Below are 27,506 nucleotides of genomic sequence, written 5' to 3'. Positions count from 1 at the left end.
TTTCAGCCTCTCCACACCTGCATACTGGACTGTTCCTGTCTGTCACTATCTGGACATTCTCCCATTTGCTTCACTACAGTTCTCAAGTGCACTTCAGTGCTATACCTGGACTATTTCTTTTGCCATATCCATGTCTACTAAGTCACCCATTAAAAGTTCCACATTTGAATTTAAATCTGCTTCTGTGTCTGTGTCACCACCCCAGGTCCACAACAAAGCCAGAACCTCACATGTTCCAATAGTGTTCTGGCTTGTCCAGGTGATCTTCAGCAAACTGCAGAATGGCAGCAATGTGTTTTTTTGGAGAGCAACGGCTTTCTCCTTGCAATCCTCCCATGCACACTATTGTTGATCAGTGTCCTCCTGAGTCCTACTGATGGTGGACTCATGAAGATTAACATTAGCTAGGGTCAAAGGCCTTCAGTTGCTTTGAGGTCATCTTGGGTTCCTTTGTGACCTTGCAAACTATTAGACACCTTGCTCTTGGCGTGATCTTAGTTGATCGACCACTCCTGGGGAGGGTAATAATGGTCTGGAATTTCCTCCATTTGTACACAATCTGTCTGACTGTTGATTGCTGGAGTCCAAACACTTTGGAGATGGTTTTGTAACCTTTTCCAGCCTGATGAGCATCAACAGCTATTCTTCTGAGGTCTTCAGAAATATAATTTGTAAACTTTGATAGATCCCTGTTCTTTTTTTAAAAAGACAGGTTGTCCACTCACACCTGATTGTTGTCTCATAGATTAGAAATACCTGACTCTAATTTCACCTTCAAAATATCTGTTAAGCCTAAAGGTTCACATACTTGTTTTTCCACTCACAGATATGTGATATGTGATCATTTTCCTCAAAAGAAAATGTACACCTCTAATTTTTTTGTCTCATTCTTTTGATTTGGTTCTCTTTATCTACTTTCAGGACTTGCTAAAATCTGATGTAGTTTTAGGCCAAATTTCAGCAGAAGTATAGAAAATTATGAAAGGTTCACAAACTTTCAAGCACCATTGTATAAAATAATAAACCATTTGACGCAAATTAATACAGTTTTTTCCTATTCATGACCTTTATCTAGATTTTTTAGTACTGAGTCACTCATCTGTGACTGCAATCTTAAGTGGATTTTGAAATGGGCAGTAATGTCATCTATTCGTATCAGTGAAGACACAGTCTGTGGACACCCAAGTAGTGTCAGAGGACTGGCATTTCGTACCTTACAGGAGAACCAATTAACATGCGGTAAGTTAGTTTATTTGTATACCACCATTTAAATGTATGTTGGCTTTTAAACTGTAGCTTCCTCTTTTAATAAAATAAGTAGTCTACCAGGCCGAGCAGTGGTTGCAATCACCTCATCACATATTCAGTGCTCTCAAGGTTAAGAACACTAAAGTGCCAACCTTCATCTACCTAACCTTGTGTCTTATCGACACTTGCATGCAGGGGTGTATCAAGGGATCCGAGCGTCCCTGGCAGTGTAATGGACTGGCGCCCCCTTACCTCATAATTTCAGGCAGTGCCCCCAGTAGTAGTCCCCCCTAATGCAGTGCCCCCAGTAGTAATCCCCCCTATGCTGCATTTCCCCCAGTAGTAATCCCCCCTATGCTGCATTGCCCCCAGTAATATGCCCCCTATACAGTGCCCCAATAGTAATCTCCCCTATGCTACAGTACCCCCAGTAGTAATCCCCTCTATGCTGCATTGCTCCCAGTAGTAATCCACCCTATGCTGCATTGCCCTCAGTAGTAGCCCCCTTATACAGTGCCCCCAGTAGTAATCTCCCCTATGCTGCAGTGCCCCCAGTAGTAGTCCCCCCTATACAGTGCCCCCAGTAGTAGTCCCCCCTATACAGTGCCCCAAGTAAAGATCTCCCCTATGCTGCAGTGCCCCCAGTAGTAATCCCTCCCATACTGCATTGCCTCCAATAGTAGTCCCCCCTATTCAATGCCCCCAGTAGTAATCTACCATATACAGTGCCCCCAGTAGCGGCCCCTCCCCATAAAGTGGCCACAGTAACGCCCCCCCTATACAGTGCCCCCAGTAGTAGTCCCCCCTTTACAGTGCCCCCAGTAGCAGCCACCCCCCTCCAATAAAGTGCACCCAGTAGTGGCCACCCCCTATACAGTGCCCCCCCGTGCCAGGATTACACACACACACAGAAAAAAACAACTTACCTGATCCCAGCTCCTGCCGACGACCACCGCTGTCCGCTCCTCCGGGCCCGCTCTCACTCTGCACTATGGGATGGGAGAGATGTCATGACGTTTCTCCCATCACCCGCTGCGAGGGGAGCCGGACGACGGAGCTCATGAGTGACTCTCATTGGCTGGCTGCTATAACAAACACATAGCTGCCGCTGGCGGCTGGGTGCTTGTAACTGTGTGGGGCAGACCGCTGTCACTGCGGTCTTCCCTACACTTGTGGGGCCCGGGGCACTAGCGGTGGGTGCGGTGCAAGGCACCGGCTGCACCGCCACTAGTCCTGGCCCGATTCTACCCATTGGCTGCTGGTGGCACTGCCGGAAGGTGCCCCCCTTTGGCTGGCGCCCCTGGCGAGTGCCATCCTGGCCAATGGGTAGATACGCCCCTGCCTGCATGCTTGATAATAATTCAGTAAATTGCATCCCAGAAAACATAACATTTTAATATGTTGTAGAAAAAACCCACTTATTAACATTCTATAAGGTTGCATTAGCTAAATGATATGCAGAAGACATCTTAAAACATACATTTTTAACGTTTATGTACAGTAGTTATGCATGTGGTTACTTACTAATTGTATAAAGCTCATATTTATTTTGTTGATGACAGTTATACAAATGAAAAAGAAACTATCCCGCACTAAGAAATATGATATAATACAGGTTGAGTCTCCAATATCCAAAATGCTTGGGACCAGGGGTATTTTGGATAACGGAATATTCCGTGTTTTGGAATATTTGCATTTAATAATGAGATATCTTGGGAATAAGACCAAAATATAAACACAGAATGGCCCAAAAATATATGCACTTAGGTTCATTTTTGTCAGAAGCCTAATAACCTGCTAGTATGAGTTTGGAGTGTGGAGAACATACACACAGATTGGGCATGACCAGGAATTGAACTCATGACCTCAGTTATGTGAGGCAACAATACTAAGCACTATGCCATCCGTGCTGCCCTTTCTTTTCTGCAGGGCCATATTAAGGTTTTCAGACGCCCTAGATTATTATTATTAATAATAATAACAATAATAATAATAGTGGCGCCGCATGTAATACTGTTTAACACAAAACACAATATGTATGCGCCCAGGAAATCACCATTCATTCTGCAAGTATGCAGGTAGCGAAGGTTATACAACTGACATGTTTGAACTTGGCATCTAATGATGTGTGAAGAGTGTGACATAGGGCCTGATTCAGAGCCGGACGCTATTTGCGGTTGTTCGTTCTGAAAAAAGGGGTGGCTATTCAAATGAACCGTTCGCTCTTTGTGGTCTGTTCACGCCTCTAGGTCTGAACGAGCGAACAAAACTTGCGGTCGTTTTTTTGGAAACTACGCTCCCCTGGCCGCTCGCATCCTACGTCATGTCCGCTATTTATTAGATTAATCGAGTACATCGACCAGCGTATGAACTGCTCGCTATTCTTGTGGTTGTTTTTTCCTACCGCAATCATGCGAGCAGTTCTGACTATAAAATAACCTAGGGACGTGGTCAGTGACGCTGCTGTATTAATTATGCACACCCATAAAACGCCCGGTTTGACCTTTAAGCACGCCTGCGTTCGGATCTCCACTCCCCGTTTTCAAGCACCTTCCCCTGTTACCACCCACATACGCCTCCTCCTGTCACTCAAAATAGCAGGCATTCGCTATTTAGCGAACAAATGATTTTCGGCCGCACTAACTGGTTCGCGCATGCGTATTACGATCCGTACGCATGCGCAGTTGGGCAAACATCGCTCGGAACGAACGAGCAGCAGCTTACGAGCGGCTCTGAATCAGGCCCATAGTGCTTGACTTCTGGGGAATGCAAGGAAAAGCATAAAGATGATTGCATGCAGCTCTTCAGGTTACCTATGTGCATAAAGCAAGGCTTGTAAGTTACTACATGGTCACATCAGCACAGCTATCTGGGAGTTACTTTCAGAATTTCCCCTCATCATACTACCTCAGGATGGGCGAATAACTACCTAATTTCTTTAATTAAGCTGTAAGGCCACTGCCAGCATTGAATGAAATACAGTAGGTCTACATTTTATTCCTCCGTTGCCATTTGCATGGATCCCCCGACACTAAGGAGTACAGTATATTTACTAAAAGTCGATTTTGGTAGATTTTTGTTCGATGTTTGATCGATTTTTATGTTTCAGGGTCTAAATCACACATGTACTAACATGATTGTTTTACATCTTTTTTTCAAACTACAGTATGTCAAAAAATCATCTATATGTAAATGTGTTGATTTAGAACCTGAAACACAAAATCGACCAAAAATAGACTTGGAATATTTGCATTTAATAATGAGATATCTTGGGAATAAGACCAAAATATAAACACAGAATGCATGTATGTATTTTATACACCTTATACACACACAGTCTGCAGGTAATTTTATACAATATTTTCAATAATTTTGTGGCTCAAACAAAGTTTGTGTACAGAAATTAAATTCATTTGTTTCATATACACCTTATACACACAGCCTGTAGGTAATTTTCTACATTATATTTAATAATTTGTGCCTTAGACAAAGTTTGCGTACATTGAACCATCAAAAATCAAAGGTTTCATTATCTCAGTCATGCCAAAAAAATTCCGTATTTCGGAATATTCTGTATTTCGGAATATTTGGATATGGGAGACTCGACCTGTATATATTTCTGTGTAGCAAGTAGGAGATCTTTACCACAAAATTATTTTATGAGTATATAATTAACAAAGTTCTTACCATATTTAATAGCAACTCAGTGGTGGTGCTACCAACTGACTTGAAAATACATATATAAAAATAAAGAAGAAAAAGAAGTCAGTTATAACGGTGCACCTTAATCTCAAAAATCACAAATGCCACATACAGTATATATTCTTATATTTTAATAATCTATACTGTTCAGTTTTGCATTGGTCTTAATATCAATTTCCTTCTAGCTGGCCAAATTGAACAAAAACAGTTTATTATGTACAGATGTGTTCCGTTACACACGTACGCAACAAATCACACCACGTATGGCGTGTGCACTGCGCTCGCACCCGCGCCAACATAGGAATGCATGGTGCGATTGTGGTTCACGGCATAGTGTAGCGTATGCTGCTGTGGGTAATCGCATGGCGTGATGCGTGCACACATTTGTAGCGCGATCGGCAAAGATGTAGCAGGACACATCTGTAGATGCTGGTATTCCAAGGACAAATAATAACCATGAGGATGTGTATGAAAAATGTGTGAATAGCAACATTTAATTGTCGTGATACAATGTGTTACCACAGATGGCTAGAATACGGGACAAATGTCACATTCATCTAACAGAGACGTTTATGCAAAATGGAGTCACTTGGGTTATAATCCACTCTTGCTATAAAGCTTCTTTAAAAACTATTATACACAGCCTTTATTTCATATTTAAAAATTTATATTATGTTAATGATACAATATGTTATTGAGTGTTTACATATTAGGGATAATAGATAATAGGTAATGCAGGGATAAATAAAGCATCCTTCATGCGCTCAGCAAGGCTGGGACATATTGGTACGATGTGGAGCGCATCTCACCTGGATGATACTTTAGGGAATTAAACAGCAAGGGCTATTTAAAAGAGAGATATCTGGTGTAAAATAATGCAGGTCTAGCTTATGTATGGTTAAATGTACTTGCATTTACCAGTTAATATAGATATAATAATTCATGGACGCCAGGGATACAGTTATAAGGTCACAGCTTTTATTTATCTAATTAATTATATAACCTAAAGAGAATTGTGACTAAGAAAGCACAGCATTCTCAGCTCTAGCCTAATATCAGTTATTACAATCCCCTTGAAGAAGATATAAGCCCCTTAGATGTAGCACCTGAGTTGCGCAGGCCGGATACTCGTTTTATTGGCATAGAAGTACTGGGCCCAACCACTGGGAGTAGGCCTGGTTCCCATCCTGTGGGCAAAGATAACTTAAGGCCCCCACACACGGAGCGATATAGCAGCCGATCCGACGGTTTTGAACGGTATCACCGCTATATCGTTCCGTGTGTGGGCATGATATCGTCTGCTGTGTGCTCCCATGGGGTTGCCCGTCACTCCTTCAGATTTTTAGCATGTTCAATTGATCTGGGGGATTGATGAACGATTCCATGCAGCGCTATGCGGGTGGGGTAGGCGGGTGGCCACCGGATCGCTCCGTGTGTGGGGACCACCCGATATGTCAGCGGTCAGAACGGACGTTGCATCACAAGGTGCATATCGTACCGTGTATGGGGTTCATTAGTTACATCCCTTGTGGTCACAGTGGTTATGACATGTTGGTTGGTGTATATAATGTAGGGGTGTGCACCGGCCACTTTTCGTGTTTTGTGTTTTGGTTTTGGATCTGGATCTTTCTTCGTGTTTTGGATCTGGATTGGTTTTGCCAAAACCACCCTTCCGTGTTTTGGGTTCTGGGTTTTGTGTTTTGGATCTGTATTTTTTTGAAAAAAAGCATAAAAACAGCTAAAATCACAGAATTTGTAGGTTTTTCTGCTCCTATGCTATTATTAACCTCAATAACCTTAATTTCCACTCATTTCCAGTCTATTCTGAACACCTCACACCTCACAATAGTGTTTTTATGTCCAAAAGGTTGCACCGAGGTAGCTGGATGACTATGCTAAGCGACACGAGTGGGCGGCACAAACACGTGACCCATCTAGGAGTGACACTGCAGTGGCAGGCAGGATGGCAGTTAGAAAAACTAGGCCCCAAACTGTACATAATGCAAAGAAAAAAAGAGGTGCAAGATGGAATTGTCCTTGGGCCCTCCCACCCACCCTTATGTTGTATAAACAGGACATGCACACTTTAACAAATCAATCATTTCAGCGCCAGGGTCTGCCACACAACTGTGGCTGAAATGATTGGTTCGTTTGGGCCCCCACAAAACAAGCTGGCAATTAATGTGTCCCTGCACAAACTGGCTCTACGGAGGCAAGATGTCATCCTCATCCTCCTCATCCACCGATTCGTCACCCTCTTCAGTGTGTACATCCTCATCCTCACAAAGTATTAACTCGTCCCCACTTGAATCCACCACCACAGGTCCCTCTGTACCTTCTGGAGGCTGGTCTCCCTGGAAGAGCTGATAATTCATTTTGATGAACATCATCTTCTCCACATTCTGTGGAAGCAACCTCCTACGCCTTTCGCTGACAAGGTTCCCGGCTGCACTAAACACTCTTTCGGAGTACACACTGGAGGGGGGGCAACTCAGGTAAAATAGAGCCAGTTTGTACAGGGGCCTCCAAATTGCCTCTTTTTCCTGCCAGTACAGGTATGGACTGTCTGACATGCCTACTTGGATGCTGTCACCGATGTAATCCTCCACCATTCTGTCAATGGTGACAGTATCATATGCAGTGACAGTAGACATGTCAGAAATTGTTGCCAGGTCCTTCAGTCCGGACCAGATGTCCAAACTTGGTCCTGCCTGCCCTGCATCACCGCCAGCGGGTTGCTTAGGATACCTAAGTTTTTTCCTGGCAGCCCCAGTTGCGGGAGAAAATGAAGAAGGAGCCGTTGACGTGTCACGTTCCGCTTCAGCTGACAGTGTGTTCACCAGCAGGTCTTTGCACCTCTGCAGGCTTGTGTCGGCCGGAAAGAGAGACACCACATAGGCTTTAAACCTAGGATCGAGCACGGTGGCCAAAATGTAGTGGTCTGATTTCAACAGATTGACCACCCTGGAATCCTGGCAAAGCGAATGAAGGGCTTCATCCACAAGTCCCACATGCCGAGCGGAATCGCTCCGTCTTAGCTCCTCCTTCACTTTCTCCAGCTGCTTCTGCAAAAGCCTGATGAGGGGAATGACCTGACTCAAGCTGGCAGTGTCTGAACTGACTTCACGTGTGGCAAGTTCGAAGGGCTGAAGAACCTTGCACAACACGGAAATCATTCTCCACTGCGCTTGAGTCAGGTGCATACCCCCTCCTTTGCCTATGTCATAGGTGGATGTATAGGCTTGTATGGCCTTTTGCTGCTCCTCCATCCTCTGAAGCATATAGAGGGTTGAGTTCCACCGCGTCACAACCTCTTGCTTCAGGTGATGGCGGGGCAGGTTCAAGAGTGTTTGCTGGCGCTCCAGTCTTCGGCACGCAGTCGCTGAATGGCGAAAGTGGCCAGAAATTTTTCGGGCCACCCAAAGCGTCTCCTGCACGCCCCTGTCGCTTTTCAGAAAATTCTGCACCACCAAGTTTATTGTGTGAGCAAAACATGGGACGTGCTGGAATTTGCCCAGATGTAATGCCCGCACAATATTGGTGGCGTTGTCAGATATCACAAATCCCCAGGAGAGTCTAAGTGGGGTAAGCCACTGGGCGATGATTTCCCTCAGTTTCTCTAAGAGGTTGTCGGCGGTGTGCCTCTTACTGAAACCGGTGATACACAGCGTAGCCTGCCTTGTAACGAGCTGGCGTTTCTGAGATGCTGCTACTGGTGACGCTGCTGCTGTTGCTGCGTAAGGTGATACATCTACCCAGTGGGCTGTCACAGTCATATAGTCCTTAGTCTGCCCTGTTCCACTTGTCCACATGTCCGTGGTTAAGTGGACATTGTGTACAACGGCATTTTTCAGGACACTGAGGACACTTTTTCTGACGTTTCTGTACAGTCTCGGTATCGCCTGCCTAGTGAAGTGGAATCTAGACGGGATTTGGAACCGGGGACACACTACCTCCATCAATTGTCTAAATCCCACTGCACTAATGGCGGATACCGGACGCACGTCTAACACCAACATAGCAGTCAAGGCCTCAGTTATACGTTTTGCTTCAGGATGACTGCTGTCGTACTTCATCCTCCTCGCTAAGGACTGTTGGAGGGTCAATTGTTTAGTAAAAGTAGTGGTGTTCCTACTTCCTCTCTGGGATGATGAACGACTCCCAGCAGCAGCAGCAACAGCAGCAGCGGCAGCAGTAGGCGTAGCAATGCAGGATCCTCCGGAGGAATCCCGGATAGGAGAGTCAGTCATGCCAGTGATATGGCCTGCAGGACTACTTCCGATCCTGACTAAGGAGGAAATTGACGAGGAGGGAGTTGACGGTGTGGTTTGCAGGCGCTTGGATACACCAGGACAACGGGATTTAGGTGTCCCTGGACTGCTTACGGTCTGAGCCAAAGTTTCTGAACTTGACAGTAACTTTTTATGAACGCGCTGCAGGTGCCGTATAAGGGAGGATGTTCCTAGGTGGTTGACGTCCCTACCCCTACTTATTTCACCTTTACATATGGTACATATGGCAAGACAGTTGTTGTCCGGATTTGGATAGAAATATTGCCAGACCAAAGAGGTGGAATGTTTGGTCTTCTGCCCAGGCATGACCGTGATGGGCTTTTTCATCCCACGGACAACAACTGTCTCCCCCGGAGCCTGATTTAAACAAACCACATCACCATCAGAATCCTCCTCGCCAACTTCCTCCTCAGCGCCAGCTACACCAGTATCCTCATCCTGTTGTACTTCAACAGTGACATCTTCAATTTGCATATCAGCAAGTGGACTGTGGGTGCTCCTTTCAGCACTTGCAGGGGGCGTGCAAATGGTGGAAAGAGCCACCTCTTCCCGTCCAGTGCTGGGAAGGTCAGGCATCGCAACCACCACCACACTTGGACTCTCTTTGGGGATTTGTGATATCTTCTTAGAAAGCACAGTTCTTCGCTGTGCTTTTGCCAGCTTAACTCTTTTGATTTTTTTAGTGGGAGGAGTGCTTCCATCGTCATGTGAAGCTGAACCACTAGTCATGAACATACTAGGGATCGACCTTAGCCGTTCCTTGCCACTCCGTGTCGTAAATGGCATATTGGCAAGTTTACGTTTCTCTTCAGCTGATTTAAATGTCTTTTTCAAGGTCATTTTCCTGAACTTTGCCATTTGGGATTGTATGTGCCCTCTACTATGACATTGGGCATCGGCCTTGGCAGACGACGTTGATGGCATGTTATCGTCTATGTCATGACTAGTGGCAGCAGCTTCAGCACTAGGAGGAAGTGGTTCTTGATCTTTCTCTATTTTATTTTTATCGGAGAAAGTTTGGTCCTCCATTTATGTTATATCGATTTGATATATACGTGCGGCTAAACACAGAAAATAAATTTTTTTTTGGTTCGGACTGGAGTGTACTTTGTGGGTTACAGCACCCTTTAACGGTCAAGCCAGCCGGCCCTTTACTTATGACACAGGCGCACTCTTGGCACTACTTTGTTGATGCACGTGCGGCTACTGCGCACACAATTCACAAACACAGAAAATAATTTTTTTTTGGTTTGGACTGGAGTGTACTTTGGGGGTTACAGCACCCTTTAACGGTCAAGCCAGCCGGCCCTTTACTTATGACACAGGCGCACGCTTGGCACTACTTTGTTGATGCACGTGCGGCTACTGCGCACACAATTCACAAACACAGAAAATAATTTTTTTTTGGTTTGGACTGGAGTGTACTTTCGGGGGTTACAGCACCCTTAACGGTCAAGCCAGCCGGCCCTTTACTTATGACACAGGCGCACGCTTGGCACTACTTTGTTGATGCACGTGCGGCTACTGCGCACACAATTCACAAACACAGAAAATAATTTTTTTTTAGGTTTGGACTGGAGTGTACTTTCGGGGGTTACAGCACCCTTTAACGGTCAAGCCAGCCGGCCCTTTACTTATGACACAGGCGCACGCTTGGCACTACTTTGTTGATGCACGTGCGGCTACTGCGCACACAATTCACAAACACAGAAAATAATTTTTTTTTGGTTTGGACTGGAGTGTACTTTCGGGGGTTACAGCACCCTTTAACGGTCAAGCCAGCCGGCCCTTTACTTATGACACAGGGGCACTCTTGGCACTACTTTGTTGATGCACGTGCGGCTACTGCGCACACAATTCACAAACACAGAAAATAATTTTTTTTTAGGTTTGGACTGGAGTGTACTTTCGGGGGTTACAGCACCCTTAACGGTCAAGCCAGCCGGCCCTTTACTTATGACACAGGCGCACGCTTGGCACTACTTTGTTGATGCACGTGCGGCTACTGCGCACACAATTCACAAACACAGAAAATAATTTTTTTTTGGTTTGGACTGGAGTGTACTTTCGGGGGTTACAGCACCCTTTAACGGTCAAGCCAGCCGGCCCTTTACTTATGACACAGGCGCACGCTTGGCACTACTTTGTTGATGCACGTGCGGCTACTGCGCACACAATTCACAAACACAGAAAATAATTTTTTTTTAGGTTTGGACTGGAGTGTACTTTCGGGGGTTACAGCACCCTTAACGGTCAAGCCAGCCGGCCCTTTACTTATGACACAGGCGCACGCTTGGCACTACTTTGTTGATGCACGTGCGGCTACTGCGCACACAATTCACAAACACAGAAAATAATTTTTTTTTGGTTTGGACTGGAGTGTACTTTCGGGGGTTACAGCACCCTTAACGGTCAAGCCAGCCGGCCCTTTACTTATGACACAGGCGCACGCTTGGCACTACTTTGTTGATGCACGTGCGGCTACTGCGCACACAATTCACAAACACAGAAAATATATTATTTTTTTAGCACTTGGGGGGAGCACCCCTGATGGACAGAGCACCCCCTGGACAACACTACAGCACCCCTTTAGGACTGGGACACTGCACAGGACTTTGGAGTGGACACAGCCCCTATGGAGAACTGACTGCACAACACAGTCCAGCCAGCCCCTATGGACTTTGAAGTAGTGGACACAGCCCCTATTAACAACAGCAGCACAGCACAACACAGCCAGCCCCTATGGACTTTGAAGTAGTGGACAACAGCAGCACTACACTACACTACACTACACAGCACTAACTCCCACCCTCCCTCTTCACTGTCCACAGCCGAGTGAGAAAATGGCGCCGACGCGGGTACCTTATATAGGATCCAAAACCCGCGAGACTCGGAAGGCGGGATGATGACGTTTTGCCTCGATGTCAGATCCGAGTCAGGCGGGAAAAGTCGAGCCTGACTCGGATCGGACTCGGATCGGGGGGGCTCGGGGGGGTTCGGATTTCAGAAATCCGAACCCGCTCACCCCTAATATAATGCATTTATGTTTTATACACACCTTATACGCACAGCCTGCAGGTACTTCTATACAATTTTTTGAATAATTTTTTGGCTCAAACAAATTTTGTGTACATATAAGAAATTCATTTATGTTTCATATACACCTTATACACAAAGCCCGAAGGTAATTTCATACTATATTTTTAATAATTTTGTGCCTTAAACAAAGTTTGTGTATATTGAACCATCTAAAATCAAAGGTTTCACTATCTCAGTCATACTGTATTTCAGAATATTCCATATTTCTGAATATTTGGATATTGGAGACTCAACCTGTATGTTGAAAGTGGTTGGGTACAGGTTGTCGGCGCTCTGGGTCTCGGTGGTCAAAATCCCGATGCTGGCATCCAGACAGGGTTCGGAATACAGACAGAATCTATAGATGCAATCTCCTTCCGGGAGGGAACTGATTGTCGGCTAACAGCAAGGGGCGTGGCCGGTCACTGACATCACATTGGGGTGGTCCCGGGGGCGGGGCCGCGTGATCGCATCATCGTGGCCCCACCTCCTCTTCACAATGCTGTTATTTTCAGCATTGTGAAGCAGGGGGCGGGGCCACGATGACGCGATTCAGCGCGAATCGCATCACCGGCCTCCCTGCTGCGGGGGTTTCAGGTTTATTCTGGGGGGTGGTCGGGAGAGCTGGTGGATGCCGGGAGGCTTGCCTGCCTTTCTGGGGGGCCAGGAGCAGCACCCAAAAATCGGGAGGCTCCCGGGCAAATCGGGAGGGTAGGCAAGCCTGCCTAACCCTCCCTCTTGTACTTAACCCTAACCCTCCCCCTAACCTCGCTACTTACCTTCGGGATGCTAGTGCCGGGATTCTGACAGGTTTTGGGATTCTGGCGCCGGTATTCTTAGCCCCGACATCACACTTGCCGGGATATTGACAGCATCTTTTGAAAGGATAGTGCCCAGTACAGGTTCATGTTTATGTCATTGAATTTGCTTACTATTGCTACCATTTTGCAAGTAGCAAGACTGTAGCAAAGACTTTGGTGGCACACTGCGATTGGAGCCACGGCAAATAGTAGAATATTGGGGTTTGCCAGTTTCTAGCTTTTCAGAAAATATTATCTCTGACATGGTATTATATCATTCTAAGCACCAGTAGAGTTCTGCAATTCGCAGTTCATCATTTTTTCCACACGTCACTTTAAAACTTCACATTTATTTATATAGCGCACACATATTCCACAGCACTTCACAGAGAATATTTCAGTCGTTCACATCAGTCCCTGCCCCAGTGGTTACAATCTATGTTCCTTACCACATGTGCACACTTGTCAGAAGCCTAATAACTTGCTAGTATGAGTTTGGAGTGTGGAGAACATACACACAGATTGGGCATGACCAGGAATTGAACTCATGACCTCAGTTATGTGAGGCAGCAATGCTAAGCACTAAGCCATCTGTGCTGCCATTTCTTTTGTGCAGGGCCATATTAAGGTTTTCGGACGCCCTAGATTATTATTATTATTATTATTAATAATAATAATAGTGGCGCCGCATGTAATACTGTTTAACACAAAACACAATATGTATGCGCCCAGGAAATCACCATTCATTCTGCACGTATGCAGGTAGCGAAGGTTATACAACTGACATGTTTGAACTTGGCATCTAATGATGTGTGTTGAGTGTGACGTAGTGCTTGACTTCTGGGGAATGCAAGGAAGACTATAAAGATGATTGCATGCAGCTCTTCAGGTTACCTATGTGCATAAAGCAAGGCTTGTAAGTTACATGGTCACATCAGCACAGCTATCAGGGAGTCACTTTCAGAATTTCCCCTCATCATACTACCTCAGGATGGGCGAATAACTACCTAATTTCTTTAATTAAGCTGTAAGGCCACTGCCAGCATTGAATGAAATAGGTCTACATTTTATTCCTCCGTTGCCATTTGCATGGATCCCCCGACACTAAGGAGTACAGTATATTTACTAAAAGTCGATTTTGGTAGATTTTTGTTCGATGTTTGATCGATTTTTATGTTTCAGGGTCTAAATCACACATGTACTAACATGATTGTTTTACATCTTTTTTTCAAACTACAGTATGTCAAAAAATCATCTATATATAAATGTGTTGATTTAGAACCTGAAACACAAAATCGACCAAAAATAGACTTTCAGAAAATATACCACATAGGGGTCTATTTACTAAGCAGTGTTAGGAGACAGAGTGAAAAGTGATAAGACAGTGATAAGGTGCCAGCCAATCAGCTCCCAACTGTCATCTCACAGGCTGTGTTTGAAAAATGACAGCTGGTAGCTGATTGGCTGGCACCTTATCACTGTCTTATCACTTTTCACTCTGTCTCCTAACACTGCTTAGTAAATAGACCCCTAAATCACACAATAGATTATTTTTTACATTGTTTAAAAAAATTATGTCAAAAATCATCTGACAATCATGAAATGTATGATTTAGACCCTGAAATACAGAATCGAGTAAAATCGACCTTTAGTAAATATACTCCCAAGTCCTGGTACCCTAGGCTGCAGCCTGATCAGCCTAATGGTTTATCAGGCATTGCTTTTCTGGAAAGTACCAGACATTTACACTTAATACTAAGTCATCCCTAATGCATATGAATAGAAACTTTTTTAATTAGTGCATAGAGCACTATACACAAACACACACACATTGGGGGGAATTCAATTCAGCGCAATGCTGAATAGCCCCAGGAGAGCGCTCCCAGACCCATTAAATTCAGCGCGCTGTTTGGTCCGACTAAAGGATTTCTTCCTGCACCCTCCTGAGGGTGCAAGGAGAAATCTGACTAAAGTGCCATCTGCGCGTCTGTTTGCCGGCTTAGCGCGGTGCTAACAGCCTCGCGGCCGGTACTTTAGACGGAGAATGCCGGTTCTCGCGACTAAACACACAGGCTAAGTCACGAGAGCCGTCATTCTCTGATTTAACAGCTTCCCGACAAAGAGCCATATTCAATTTGAGCGGACCCGCCATCATTTTCTGCCTCCCGGACTTTTCGCCTACTTCACCTGTTTTGCAGGCGGTAAAGTATCACGTGCGTGCCCGCGTATCCCCGTATTCAATTTGAAAGTACATGAAAACGGGACCCGGTGAAACTTAAACAAGCTGAAAGTCATGTCAGCTTTGGGGAAATCAGCCTAAAACCCCACAAAAGATGCTCTGACATGGGGGTTCCCTATGGTACCCACCGATTTGGCTTACTATGGTACCCACCGATTTGGCTTACTCAATAGCTGCTAAATAGCATTTTTGTATAAGTGATGCAGAATAGTATTCAGGAAGGTTTTTTTGCTGAAAATAACTTATCCCAGCAAATTTGGGGTACTTGAAAATGGGGGCCAACATATTTTAAAGTTGCTAAAGTTAAGTTGAAAAAATCATGAAAAATCCACGTTCCGCCAGCCCCTACAATGAAAAAAACACCTGGGGCATACTTGGGGACCCCCAAGGGTCAAGTTCGCTAGTTTTTAACTTTGTCCCCCAACATTTTTTTTTCACCCTCAAATTGAAAGTGATTTTTTAGGGTGTTCTTAAGACTTTTTTTAAAAAAAAAATTTCACACAGTTTACCTTTGGGGGACTGTCTGAAGGCTGCACGGGGGTTCCCGCAACGTTACACCCCAAAACCCCAATTCTGCACTTTTTTCCACCTGCTATTCATAGGCGAAACTTTTCCGCCTATTACATTGCATTGACTTTCCGCCTAGGTGGAAAGACTTTCAAATTGAATACGGAGTAAAATCAAAACAGGCGAAAATGACGTCATCGGCGAAAAGTTTCCGGCAAAAACACGCAAAAACGGCTTTTCACCTCAAATTGACTACAGTCCAAAGTAAACAGCCTCCCTGGGCTATTCAGCATTGCACCGAATTGAATTCCCCCCATTGCCACTTTAAGAATTGTTATATCTGCAAACAAAAGTCGAAACCAGTAATTCAGTCTTTTTCAGTAGACCAATAGCATTTCAAACTATACAGTATAGTTGCTTAATTTACCTTTCCTAAAAGGCCTGCTGCCAGAGACCGTTGTAGATTGTCGGTGGAGTGTTTGTAATGAATGCAGGTAACTAGAGCAGGTAACGTTCAAAACCTGTCCTGACTGCAAGCTCAAGTGCATACTGTATGGGGTAATAGGAAGTTCCAGTTGGCACAATGCCCATACCTATTTACTAGCATTTAAAAAATGGCATGTGGGTAAGGTTCTAAGGATGAAAGAAGGATCCACTTAAAAGTAATAGTCTGGGTTTTTTATTTGGTTTGAATGTACAAGTTACTGTAGATGCAGTCCTAGTAATTCTCAAACTGGCACCAGATGTAATAGCAAAAAAAAAGAGTTTGTGAACCAGTTTGTGTCTTTTAAATGTTACCTCATACTGAGTTTACGCTGCCTCATAATTAAAACAATAATGTGCCAGAAGGGAAAACTGGCATGAGGTTATGGATTATAGTTGTTGCTAATGGCTTCCTGTATTTTTAAGAGTTATTATTTATTGCCTGAAATTTTATTTGAATATAAACGGTGGCTTCCTGCGCAATAAATGTAGGGATGGTAATATATTCGGTCAGATTGTCTGGCTGCTGAATTCCTTTACTACTGTCCAATTCTATTAGGTAAATAAATCATATTCACACCATGCATGTATGTCTGCCAAGAACAAAGCTGTGCTACTGTATGTCTTTAAAATAAATACTGTAATTCTCATTTGCTAATAAAGCACTAGTGGTTTTGTTGTGCAAATCTGTAATTGCAAATATTGTAATTATACCGTAGACAGTTCATTTTTTATTTAGGTATAAGTGCATCTCGTACTTGCCAGCTCTTGATTTCTCCTCTCTGGAAAAAGCCTAAACAAAAGTCTAAAAAGAAGGCGAGTGAATTGATTTTGACAGGCAAAATTCATTGACTGGAATGTCATCCAATTGGACTATGGAGGATTAAGATGTCACAAAGAAAAATGTAAAACATTAAAAATATGAAACACATACACTGAATCCAACCAATCAAACAAAAAAACACACACGGCTTAAAAACAAAGAAAGAAAAAAAAGATTATAAGGAAAATACACCTCAAGTAGACAATATGCAGAGCAAGAAAGAGGTAAACTTTAAGTAACTCTCCATAATTAGTAATCACTGTATACATTATATCTTTCTTTTACTACTGTACTTTCCTTCAACTTTCTCCTTCTCCACTTAAACACCTCAAAACCACAAAGTAAAGAGGATGTGACCAGTTGTCTGTTTCTATGATGTCAACTAAATGGTGCTAGGAGAGCACCATTAATGAATATAAATTATCTAGCTTTTATTCCACAGGTTTGGATAGAAACTACCACCATATAGAACATGGTGGGTTGTTATTTCTAATTGATGCGTATTATGTTTACACATCAAAACTACCCTTTAGTAAATACTAGGGATGAGCGGGTCCGGTTCCCTGAGAACCAAACCCACCCGAACTTCGGGGATCCAGGGCGTAAAAAAAATTTAAAAAATGGCGTGCCCCACCCCCAAAAAAGAGCAACCAGCCCCGGGCATTAGTGAGCCAGTGCTGGGTGTGCTTAAATACAGGGGACAAACGCTCTAGGGGTCCGCCGTACTTAAGTACAACCAGCACCGGGTTAGTCAGAACCAGCCCTGGTTGCCAAAATACAGGGGACAAACGAAGTAGGGGGTCCCCCGTATATGCGCAACCAGCACTGGGCTCTGATCCTGTCCTGATTCTGGAAATACAGGGGAAAAAAATGTTCCCCTGTATCTTCCAGAACCAGCACCAAACTTTTTCTAGCGGGGGGCTGATGCCACAGCCAGGGGAGCCCTTTCACCGGGGCCCCCAGCCGCAGCATCAGCCCTGACCGCTAGTCAGCCCAGGCCAGGGATTCCTGGAGAGCTGGGGACCCCCCCAATAAAGAGGTCCCCCATCACCTCTGGTGGCAGTGGGTGTCAGGTTGATTGTGTGGTGTGGTGTAAATATATAATAGCAAACATTGTCTTTACAAGTAGAACTGCAGGTCCCAGCAAGCCTGCCCTGCATGCTGGTACTTCGAGAACCACAAGTACCAGCATGCAGGGCATTAAGGGCCCACTAGTACCTGTAGTTCACCTGTAAAAATTACAAAAAAAACACAGGACACACACACCGTGACAGTATAAGTTTATTAAACATACATGTACTCACACATGTACACACACATGTACACATACGCACCTACGTATCCCTGTAGCTATCGGTCCACTTCTCCGGTAAAGTATCCATAGGGAACCTGTGGAAAACAACTATACTCACCATCTCCTATGCGAGATTCTGTCCTCTTCGTTACAAAGTAGGCATCCCACGGACTTGACAAAAAAAAAACATGAAAATCGCGATCCACGAACTTAAGTACCGTTCAGTAGAATGGTACTTCCCGAATGACAGCTTAGCAGTGGGATATCACCATGGAAACCCTGCCGCTAAGCGCTCATTGGCTGAGAGAGGTCATCCCCCGTCTCTCAGCCAATGAATGGCTCCCCCCATTGTATATATAATGTGATCTAGGAAGACTGCAGTAACTGTGCATATAGGCCCTGATTCAGAGCCGGACGCTCTGACCAGAGCGCTCGCTCTGAATCAGGGCCCACCTCCATAAATATGGAGCGTCCTCCTGGATGCTCGTATAGCTGTGGGTCACCACCCACAGCCTATACGAGCGTGCAGGATGATGGTCGCGATGGTCTTGACTATCGCGACCATCGCCAGTGCGAGCAGAAGCCTGCGGTTGAGTTTTTCAACCGCAAGGCCAGGAGTGATTTTGGCTCTATCAGAGCCAAAATCACTCCCACTGACATCACTAGTGATGTCAGTGGGGCTTCTGACGGTAGGCGTTCCCTTGGGAACGCCTCCGTCTGGAAGGCACGCCCCCGGCACGCCCACCAAAGGGGGCGTGCTGTCAATCAACATCGACAGCACGCCCCCTTTGATCAGACACAACGAGCGAAGGAAAGTCCTTCGCTCGTCGCGTCTCGCAGATGCGCACGACGGAGCTCCCTCCGTCGTGCGCATGCGCAGTGCACACCATCGACCCACTTGCGAGCGGACAGCCGATCGCGAGTGGGTCTGAATCAGGCCCTTAGTACAGTAGGTGTCACTGGAGCAAGATAAGGAAAACCTGGCCCTCCCCATGTGGAATAGATTAGGCAGCATACTTTTGTCTCCAAAAAAATGTGTATTGATCACCGATGGATTAAATACATAGTCAACGTTTCAAGGTCCCAAGACCTTTCCGTCAGGATTCAAGAGTGCCGCCTATCCCTTTCCACAGATCGGACAGGTTTCCTTTGGAGAAATAAAACTGTGTGTATATATATATATAATATATATATATATATATATTGATGCGTGTATATAATATGATGCAGGTATATAATATGACGTGTGTGTCTTGCTCCAGTGACACCTACTGTAATATATGCACAGGATTGTTTGAAGGAGGGGGCCAATAAACAATGTCTTGCTAGGGCCCCATGAGGTCTAAATCTGGCTCTGCTCAGCCTAGTCATCCAGCTACCTCGGTGCAACCTTTTGGCCTAAAAACAATATTGAGAAGTGTGAGGTGTGAGGTGTTCAGGATAGACTGGAAATAAGTGGAAATTAATATTATTGAGGTTATTAATAGCGTAGGAACAAAAAAAGGCCCATTTTATCTTTATGTGATTTTAGCTGTTTTCTTGATTTTTTAAATAAAAATCCAGATCCAAAACCAAAACCCGAAAACAAAACATGGGGTTGGCGCACATCTCTAGTAAATATTAGCAACATTAAAGATACTAGTCCCAGCATGCCCCAGGACTTTTATTAATAGTGGGTGGAGAGCCACAGGTTACCCACCTGTATTCTATTCTAGGCAACCTGTGGCACTCCAGCTGTTGTGGAACTGCAAATGCCAGCATGCCCTGCCACAGTTTTGCTGTTAATGTAAGCTAAAACTGGGCATGCTGTTTTGTGTAGTTTCACAGCAGTTGGAGTGCTACAGATTGCCTACCCCTGTTCTATACTAGGGAAATTACCATCGATGTCATACAAAATATCTAGTTTTCTTGTCCTTTAACCAGTGATGTTTCTGATCTTAAACATCGGTTTCTGCCACCTGAACAACACATCCAGGAGGCATTTTTATGCTCACATATCGTATTTTTGCTTTCAGCTGGTAAAAAACATTGATGGAAGGAAACAACCTACCACCATCAACGTGGAGGAAAAGAAATTCCCTTGAAGATCATTCTCTAACTGTCAATGGCCCTCATTCAGAGCCGCACGTTACCAACAGTACGCTCGTTGCGTTCCGATGTTGACTAACCGCGCATGCGTCGGTGTTACACTGCGCATGTGCGTACGGCAGATTGCGAGTTTTTTTTCTCTCGTTCCTAAAATAGCGTACAGGAAGTGACATGTCAAATGTGATTGACAGAACAGGGCGTTTTTGGGTGTTGACGGGGGTGGAGATGAAAAAACGCAGGCGTGGCGAGGCGTTTTTGGGGCGTACATACATTAGCAGATGCGAACGTCAAATGTGTTCGGACCGTCTCATACGTCACTGGAACATCCGCTTTCCCTTCAAAATGCTCGCACAGCTTAGGGTCAGGATTACTCGACCACATTGGCGATGGCCTTCTCCTCCGTCCCGGGACTCAACGATGGTGCTGCGATTAATCGCGGCTGGTCAGTAAAGTAATTAGTGTTGGATTGAAAACCGGCTTGGTATGTGTTTGGAAAGCAGTTTATTGGGATAGCACAAAAGCATACGCAGGTGGAAATCAGAGCTGCTAATGTCATGATTACACAATCAATTAGCGTACATTTTTGGTGTTTTATTTTGGCCACAATTTGTTGGTTATGGCCTATTGTAACAATAATGTCATCATGTTTTAATTAGCTCCCCTTTTTTTTGGTTTACTGTGGAATTTGCATCGCTATGTGATTTTTTAAACGTTCCTTAAAGAGGCCTTTTTTTTTTTTGAAGAGGGTCAGTTTTTGCCTTTAGGGCCAGGATTAAATGTAACCCATTTGTACAATAATGTCACAATACAATGTCAGTTTTTTGTTTTAAATTTATTGTTTAAACACAAACAAATTGGCCTAATATTTTGTTGCCTTTTTTTTGTGGCAAAGATATTTGTTAAAAAAAAAAAAAAAACCATAACTGCTAACATAAACGTAAATACAAAATTTAAAAACATTTCACAAGAAAGGAGAGGGAAGTTTTGACCAGAAAGGAATATGAGCCAAGCACAGAAGGAGTGTGGGAAAAGTCGCCATTGCTGTCACCGTTTTCTCGCCCGTTTGGCTGGGTGAGGGTGGGCGCCAGACCGGGTCCGGGATGCCATCGGGCTGGCCTGTCCAGAGGCAGATGTTGTGGCCTCTGGACTAGGCACAGGGCTAGGCACATTTGGAGGATTGGCTGATGTTGTGCCAGAGGTGGAGGATCCGGATGTTCCGGCAGGAAGGGAGGTCGGCTCCACCATGTGCTGGCGAACGAGCTGCTCCAGGGCATCGGCGATGCGGATGTTGGCCCTGGTATTTTCCGCCAGGGCCTGAGCAATGGTCACGTTGGCCGCAGCATTTTGCTCCAGGGCCTCAGCCACCCGTATCAGACTGGCGTCCATCCTCTGCAGAATCTCCGTATGGCAATCCGATTTAAAATTGAGTTCTGTGAGGAGGCCCACTGCCTGCGAGGGGGCACGCCCTGGACTGGCTTCTGCAGGGTCCTCAGCCGGATGTACTGGTTCCTCCCCTGCAGAGCCAGCAGAAATTCTGCGGCCAAGGCTCCCCTCTGGAGCAGACTCATCCGCCTCTGTCTCTGTTAGGAAAATTGCGAAAAGACTCACATTAGAATCTACATATTGGCACAATAGCATTTCAGAGTTGGTGACATCACAAGACTTACCGTGGCCAACATGAGGAGCCGCAAAGTCTGGCATGTCCGTATCCATGTTGGACACGCCAAACACCTCCACAGCCTGCACACACCCCTGTGCCAGCTCTTCTAAGTCTGTCAACTCCAATGACACAGGGGTGGGACCCCCACCTGTCCCCCTTGCATGCCTAGCCCTGTCGGCAAGTTTTTGCTTGAGACGATATTTGAAGTCTGCCCATCTGTGGAATGAAATTGGAACCATTATCCTTTTTTTTACAATGGGGTTTGTTTATAGGATGGGAAAGTGTTTACTTACCGCCGTTTGACATCCCGGGCTAGACGGACATAATCACCCACCCTATTGACAGCAACGGCGACCTCCTCCCACATTCTCCACTTCTGGCTTTGGCTCATATTCCTGGCTGCCTGGGGCAGGATGTCAACGCACTTCTGGATCAAAACCTCCATCTCCTTGCTTGTGAAATGTGGCTGCCTTTTTTTTTTGGCAGCTTTGGCGGGTTGACTGGGGCCAGCAGTCTCTTCCATGTCATCCTCCTCACCTATTTGGGTAAATATGCAGATTTAGCCACTTCACAACTTGACCAATATATTTGTTGTAAAATAATCATTGAGACAAAATGCATGAAGGCCTTACCGCCGGATTTTTGGCCATTGTTTCCCTGGTCTGAAGCCATGTCTCTGCTTCCAGAATGAAATCAACCAGAAATTCAATGTGATTTCGTGACGTATTTATACATGCGTCCTTTGTTTGCGGCCGCATCATTGATTGTGCGTCCCTATGATTCATCCTTAATTTGTGCGGGAAAATAAACACTATTTATGGCTTGGTGTGTGTGGAGTCGAGGTTGGGTTGTTGGATTGTTGGCGGTTAAGTTGGTTGGATTTGGTTGTTTGCGGTTGGAGGATTTGGCAGAGTTGGTTTTTTGTTTGGTTTTGCTACAGTTGTTTTGGTTTTCCGTTCGCATTTTTTTGCTTTTTTCCCCATCCTTTCCTGATTTGGTAAGTTTTGTGCAGTCTAATTTGTGGCCAATTGGTGTCTACTTCTGTTTTTTGGTTAGCATTTTTTTTTTTTAACACTAATTTCATCTTTTTTAGTTTGTTTTGGCTTTCGGACCCAAATACCTTTTTTTTGGAAATCTTATATATTCGAGTTGGGTAAGTCCATTTTTTTTCTTGCATTTGCGAACTAATTACCGCATTTTTGACTGTTGGTGTAGTGACTTGCATTTGCGAACTAATTACCGCATTTTTGACTGTTGGTGTAGTGATTTGCATTTGCGAACTAATTACCGCATTTTTGACTGTTGGTGTAGTGACTTGCATTTGCGAACTAATTAACGCATTTTTGACTGTTGGTGTAGTGACTTGCATTTGCGAACTAATTAACGCATTTTTGGCGGCTTATTCATCATGTAAACCAGTTTTGCTTTTCCCTTTTCCATTTTTGGGGTATTTTTGAACCCTATTTGACGTACGGTGTGCAATGTCGTTTTCATCGATGGCCAAATGTGTGTTTCGCCTATTTTATGTGTTGGCTTGCAACAATTTGACAAACAAAAATTCACCCTCTAAATTTTTGATGTCTCATTTTTGGCTTTTTTACAGTTTATACGTATCATGACAATACCCCGGCATGTAAGCAGCTATGGATGGTATCAGAAAGCTAAGTTGTTTTTTGTTACTTTTGGGGTGGCTCAAAAGCCTTACATTGTAAACTTTGAATTTCAGGTAGATCTGGGGCGAATTGTTCTGGCCCTGCTCCCGGAAGACGACCAACCTCAAACTCGTCCCAGGCGTAGGCATCGTAGGCATGCAAGGCCCCAGATATTTCGAACACGTGTCACCCTTTTTGGAATGCCCGATGATGAGGTTTTAAGACGCTACCGTCTACCTCCCAAAATCATCATAGACACTCTCTCATTAATAGAAAGTGATCTTGAGCGGCAAATTGACAGTCCAACAGCAATACCACCACTGACGCAATTTATGGCGGTGTTACATTTCTGTGCCTCAGGATCGTTTCAAACAACGGTGGGAATAGTGGCGGGCATCTCCCAATCCTCCTTTTCCCGGATCCTGAGGGCAGTGATGGAGGCACTTTTCAAGCACCTCCATCATTTTATTAAAATGCCTTTGGATATGGGTGCCCTTAGTGTGGCCAAGGCCAATTTTTACCAAATAGCTGGCTTCCCACACATCATAGGGGTTGTGGATGGTACTCACATACCACTTCAGCCTCCAGCACGGCTGGAGGCAATATTTAGAAACCGTAAACACTATCACTCCCTGAATGTAATGGTGGTATGTGATGCCTCCCTCCAGATCCTGTCCCTGAATGCTAAATTACCCGGAAGTGCTCATGACTCCTTCGTCATCCGGCAATCAGGGATATGGCAGAAATTAACCAACCTACAAGCTGGTGATGCGTGGCTTCTGGGTAAGTGGAGACCTTTAGTACATAACAATGTTAAGCTTGATACACAGTGTTCCTGATGTGGTCTATTTTTGTTCACAGGAGACAGTGGATACCCTTGCATGTCCTGGCTGCTCACTCCTTATTTGGCTCCCACACCAGGGCCACAAAGTGCATATAATTCCGCACTTACAGCCACCAGGCAAGTGGTGGAGCACTGTATCGGCCTTTTAAAAGGCCGATTCAGATGCCTCCACCGCTCTGGTGGCGAGCTCATGTATGTGCCGGATATGGTGTCTAAAATTGTGGTCCTGTGTGGGATATTTCACAACATTGCCATAAGGAGTGGTGTCCCAATGCAGCCAGAGGATGCCTTACCTGAGGATGGCCCCCCCGAGGTTGGTCGAAGGTCAGTATGTGGGGGGGCCATACGCGATGATGTGGTGGCCAGATTTTTTAGGTAAGTTTGAACAAAACTCCAGTGTTTATACCTAATGTGTTTGTGTTTGTTTGTGAACATCTAATTTTGTTTTTTTTTTCTCACCATCTTCTGTTTGTTCAAATAATCTTTGGCACTCCAACGCTCACTACTTCCTGCTACCCTTACCAAACCTGGATCTGGTCCTTTTGGGCATATATTCTGGAACCCATATCGCAACGCCATGTTTGTGGAATCATGTTGGCATGGTCCTTCATCAACCAGTTCTTGATTTTTTGTTTTTATTTAATTATTTCTTGGTATGTGTTGTATTTGAATTTATCACTGTGTTCTTTTTTTGGGAGTGACCACTTTGTTTTCTCTGTTATGTTGTGAATAAATGTTTGGAGAGTGAAATGGTCTTCCTTTTTTGGGACGTTAACAGCAAGTGTAACCAGGTTAACACAAGTTACATTTGACTAAGGGGTAAACCAGTACTGACGCCAGTTGAGCTAAACTGAAATATGTTTTCAGCTTCCCAACCCACACCAAAAGGAAGCCTGGCCCAACCTTGGGATTTGTAAGATTGGCCTAAGCAGCTTGCGCACCAACTAGGAACCTGGAAAATGTAGAAATATGTAATTGACACTACACCCAAAAAGGGAAATGACATTGTTACTGTTATGTGTTTCTTGTGTCTGTTTGACATACAAAGACAAAACACAATCTAACTTTTAAAAAAGAGAAATCCTTGCAGGAACAGTCTACTTATGTCATGCTAAACTATCTTGGTTTTGGATTTTAAAAATGAGCCACAACGTATATTTGTCTTAATAAATTTAATTTGAAAATATAACAAAAATAAAAAAACTACTGCCGAAGGAGGCCAGACAGCCGGTCGAGGGCCACCAGAATGCCGATGACATGTTGGCGCATCTGCCCCACACAATCCGCCACCTCTTGCCGACGCCTCTGTTCCTCTGTGGGTGAGAAAAGTGTGTGGGTTAATACAACAATAGGGAATCCACATTAAAAAAAAAAAACACAACCAAATCACTCCTAAACCCAAACCAAAAAAAAAAAAGGGGGGGCTGGCAAAAATACAAGGCCTAGGTACAAATTCCCACAGGTATGATATGTGTATGTTGAAATCACCAGGAAGAGGTAAAGGCAAACCTTCAAAATCACCAAAAGTCAAGCCACAAAAACACGAAGAAAGGCACGACAGATGATTACATACAAACAGTTTGTGCTTTAAAAAAAAACAATAAAATAACATACCGGGAGCCAAAACGGGAGCTCCGGAAATACCTCCATGATCCTCCTCGGAGGATCCGTCATTACCCAAAGAATGGGGAGGAGTTATGATGGACTCCGGGGAGGGGGTAATTGGAAGAGGGGTGGGTGGAGGAGAGGGGGAAGTGGGACGGAGGGGAAGGAGGCCCGACATTTCCGGGAGAGGGTCTGGGAAGGATGGGGAGGAGTGGGGAATAGGGGAAAGATTTGGGGTGGAGTGTTGGCTGGGGGTTGGGGATAGTGGCCGGGAACGCCGTCTGGACGGACGGTGACGGCGGAGTCTTGGCTGTCCCCCTAAAATATGACAAAGAAATTGCGGTTAGTTTATGGACAAATCCGGGCAACAAAACTAAAAAAAAAAAAAAAACCAACAAATAAGCCAAATAGCAGTAGAATGAATAAATCAGAAATAGAGGGGAAACATGCACACGCAGATATGAGTACAAATAATCAATAGGACAGACAGGAAAACATGCACACGCAGATATGAGTACAAATAATAAATAGAACAGACAGGAAAACATGCACACGCAGATATGAGTACAAATAATAAATAGAACAGACAGGAAAACATGCACACGCAGATATGAGTACAAATAATAAATAGAACAGACAGGAAAACATGCACACGCAGATATGAGTACAAATAATAAATAGGACAGACAGGAAAACATGCACACGCAGTTTGCCCCACAAACACAAACATTAAAACCACAATACATAACACTTACTTGCCAGGATCTGCATGCGAAAGCATGCCAGCAAGCGGGGCGTTCGCCGTTGCAGGTCGGACCACCTGCGCTCCAGCTGCCCGATGTTGCGGCGTGAGCCGAAGGACCGCAGGCGGGACCGTGCCTCCGCATACGCGGAGCGCTTCTGCCGGTTGGTCATGGGTTGAGGTTGGCTGGTGATCCGGCGATCCATGACCTCCGTAAGCACCAGCAGCTCGCGCCTGGTGAATGCGGAGGCTCTCATGATGGCAATGGTGTTTTTCTTAAAAATCATTTTTGATAAAGTGTGTAAAAATTTTCTGATTGGCTAATGTATTTTGGAAATTAACAGGAGCAATTTTATTGGTTAGTGTATGAGTCATGTGTTCGACAGGGCCAGAAATCTCTGGAGAGTTATGATAGGCTTGATGCAGTGACATGCGTAAGCAAATTTAAA

The 27,506-nt window shown here is 44.7% G+C and overlaps 1 protein-coding gene across 2 annotated transcripts in view; it reads left to right on the top strand.

Moving 5' to 3' along the window:
- ADGRA1 (adhesion G protein-coupled receptor A1) overlaps positions 1–27,506 on the top strand; it is a 1,066,191-nt gene that overhangs the window by 223,632 nt on the left and 815,053 nt on the right. For both annotated transcript variants that reach the window (XM_088476934.1, XM_088476933.1), the window contains one exon: positions 1,076–1,239. In XM_088476934.1, the coding sequence (XP_088333060.1) occupies positions 1,076–1,239 (164 nt within the window). The remainder of the gene's footprint in view (positions 1–1,075; positions 1,240–27,506) is intronic.

Source organism: Taudactylus pleione, unplaced genomic scaffold (assembly GCF_031769625.1).
Source record: "Taudactylus pleione unplaced genomic scaffold, aTauple2 ptg000198l, whole genome shotgun sequence".
NCBI classification, from domain to species: domain Eukaryota; kingdom Metazoa; phylum Chordata; class Amphibia; order Anura; family Myobatrachidae; genus Taudactylus; species Taudactylus pleione.
The sequence above is the reverse complement of the archived record's forward strand: the minus strand, read 5'-3'. Positions and strand labels throughout refer to the sequence as shown.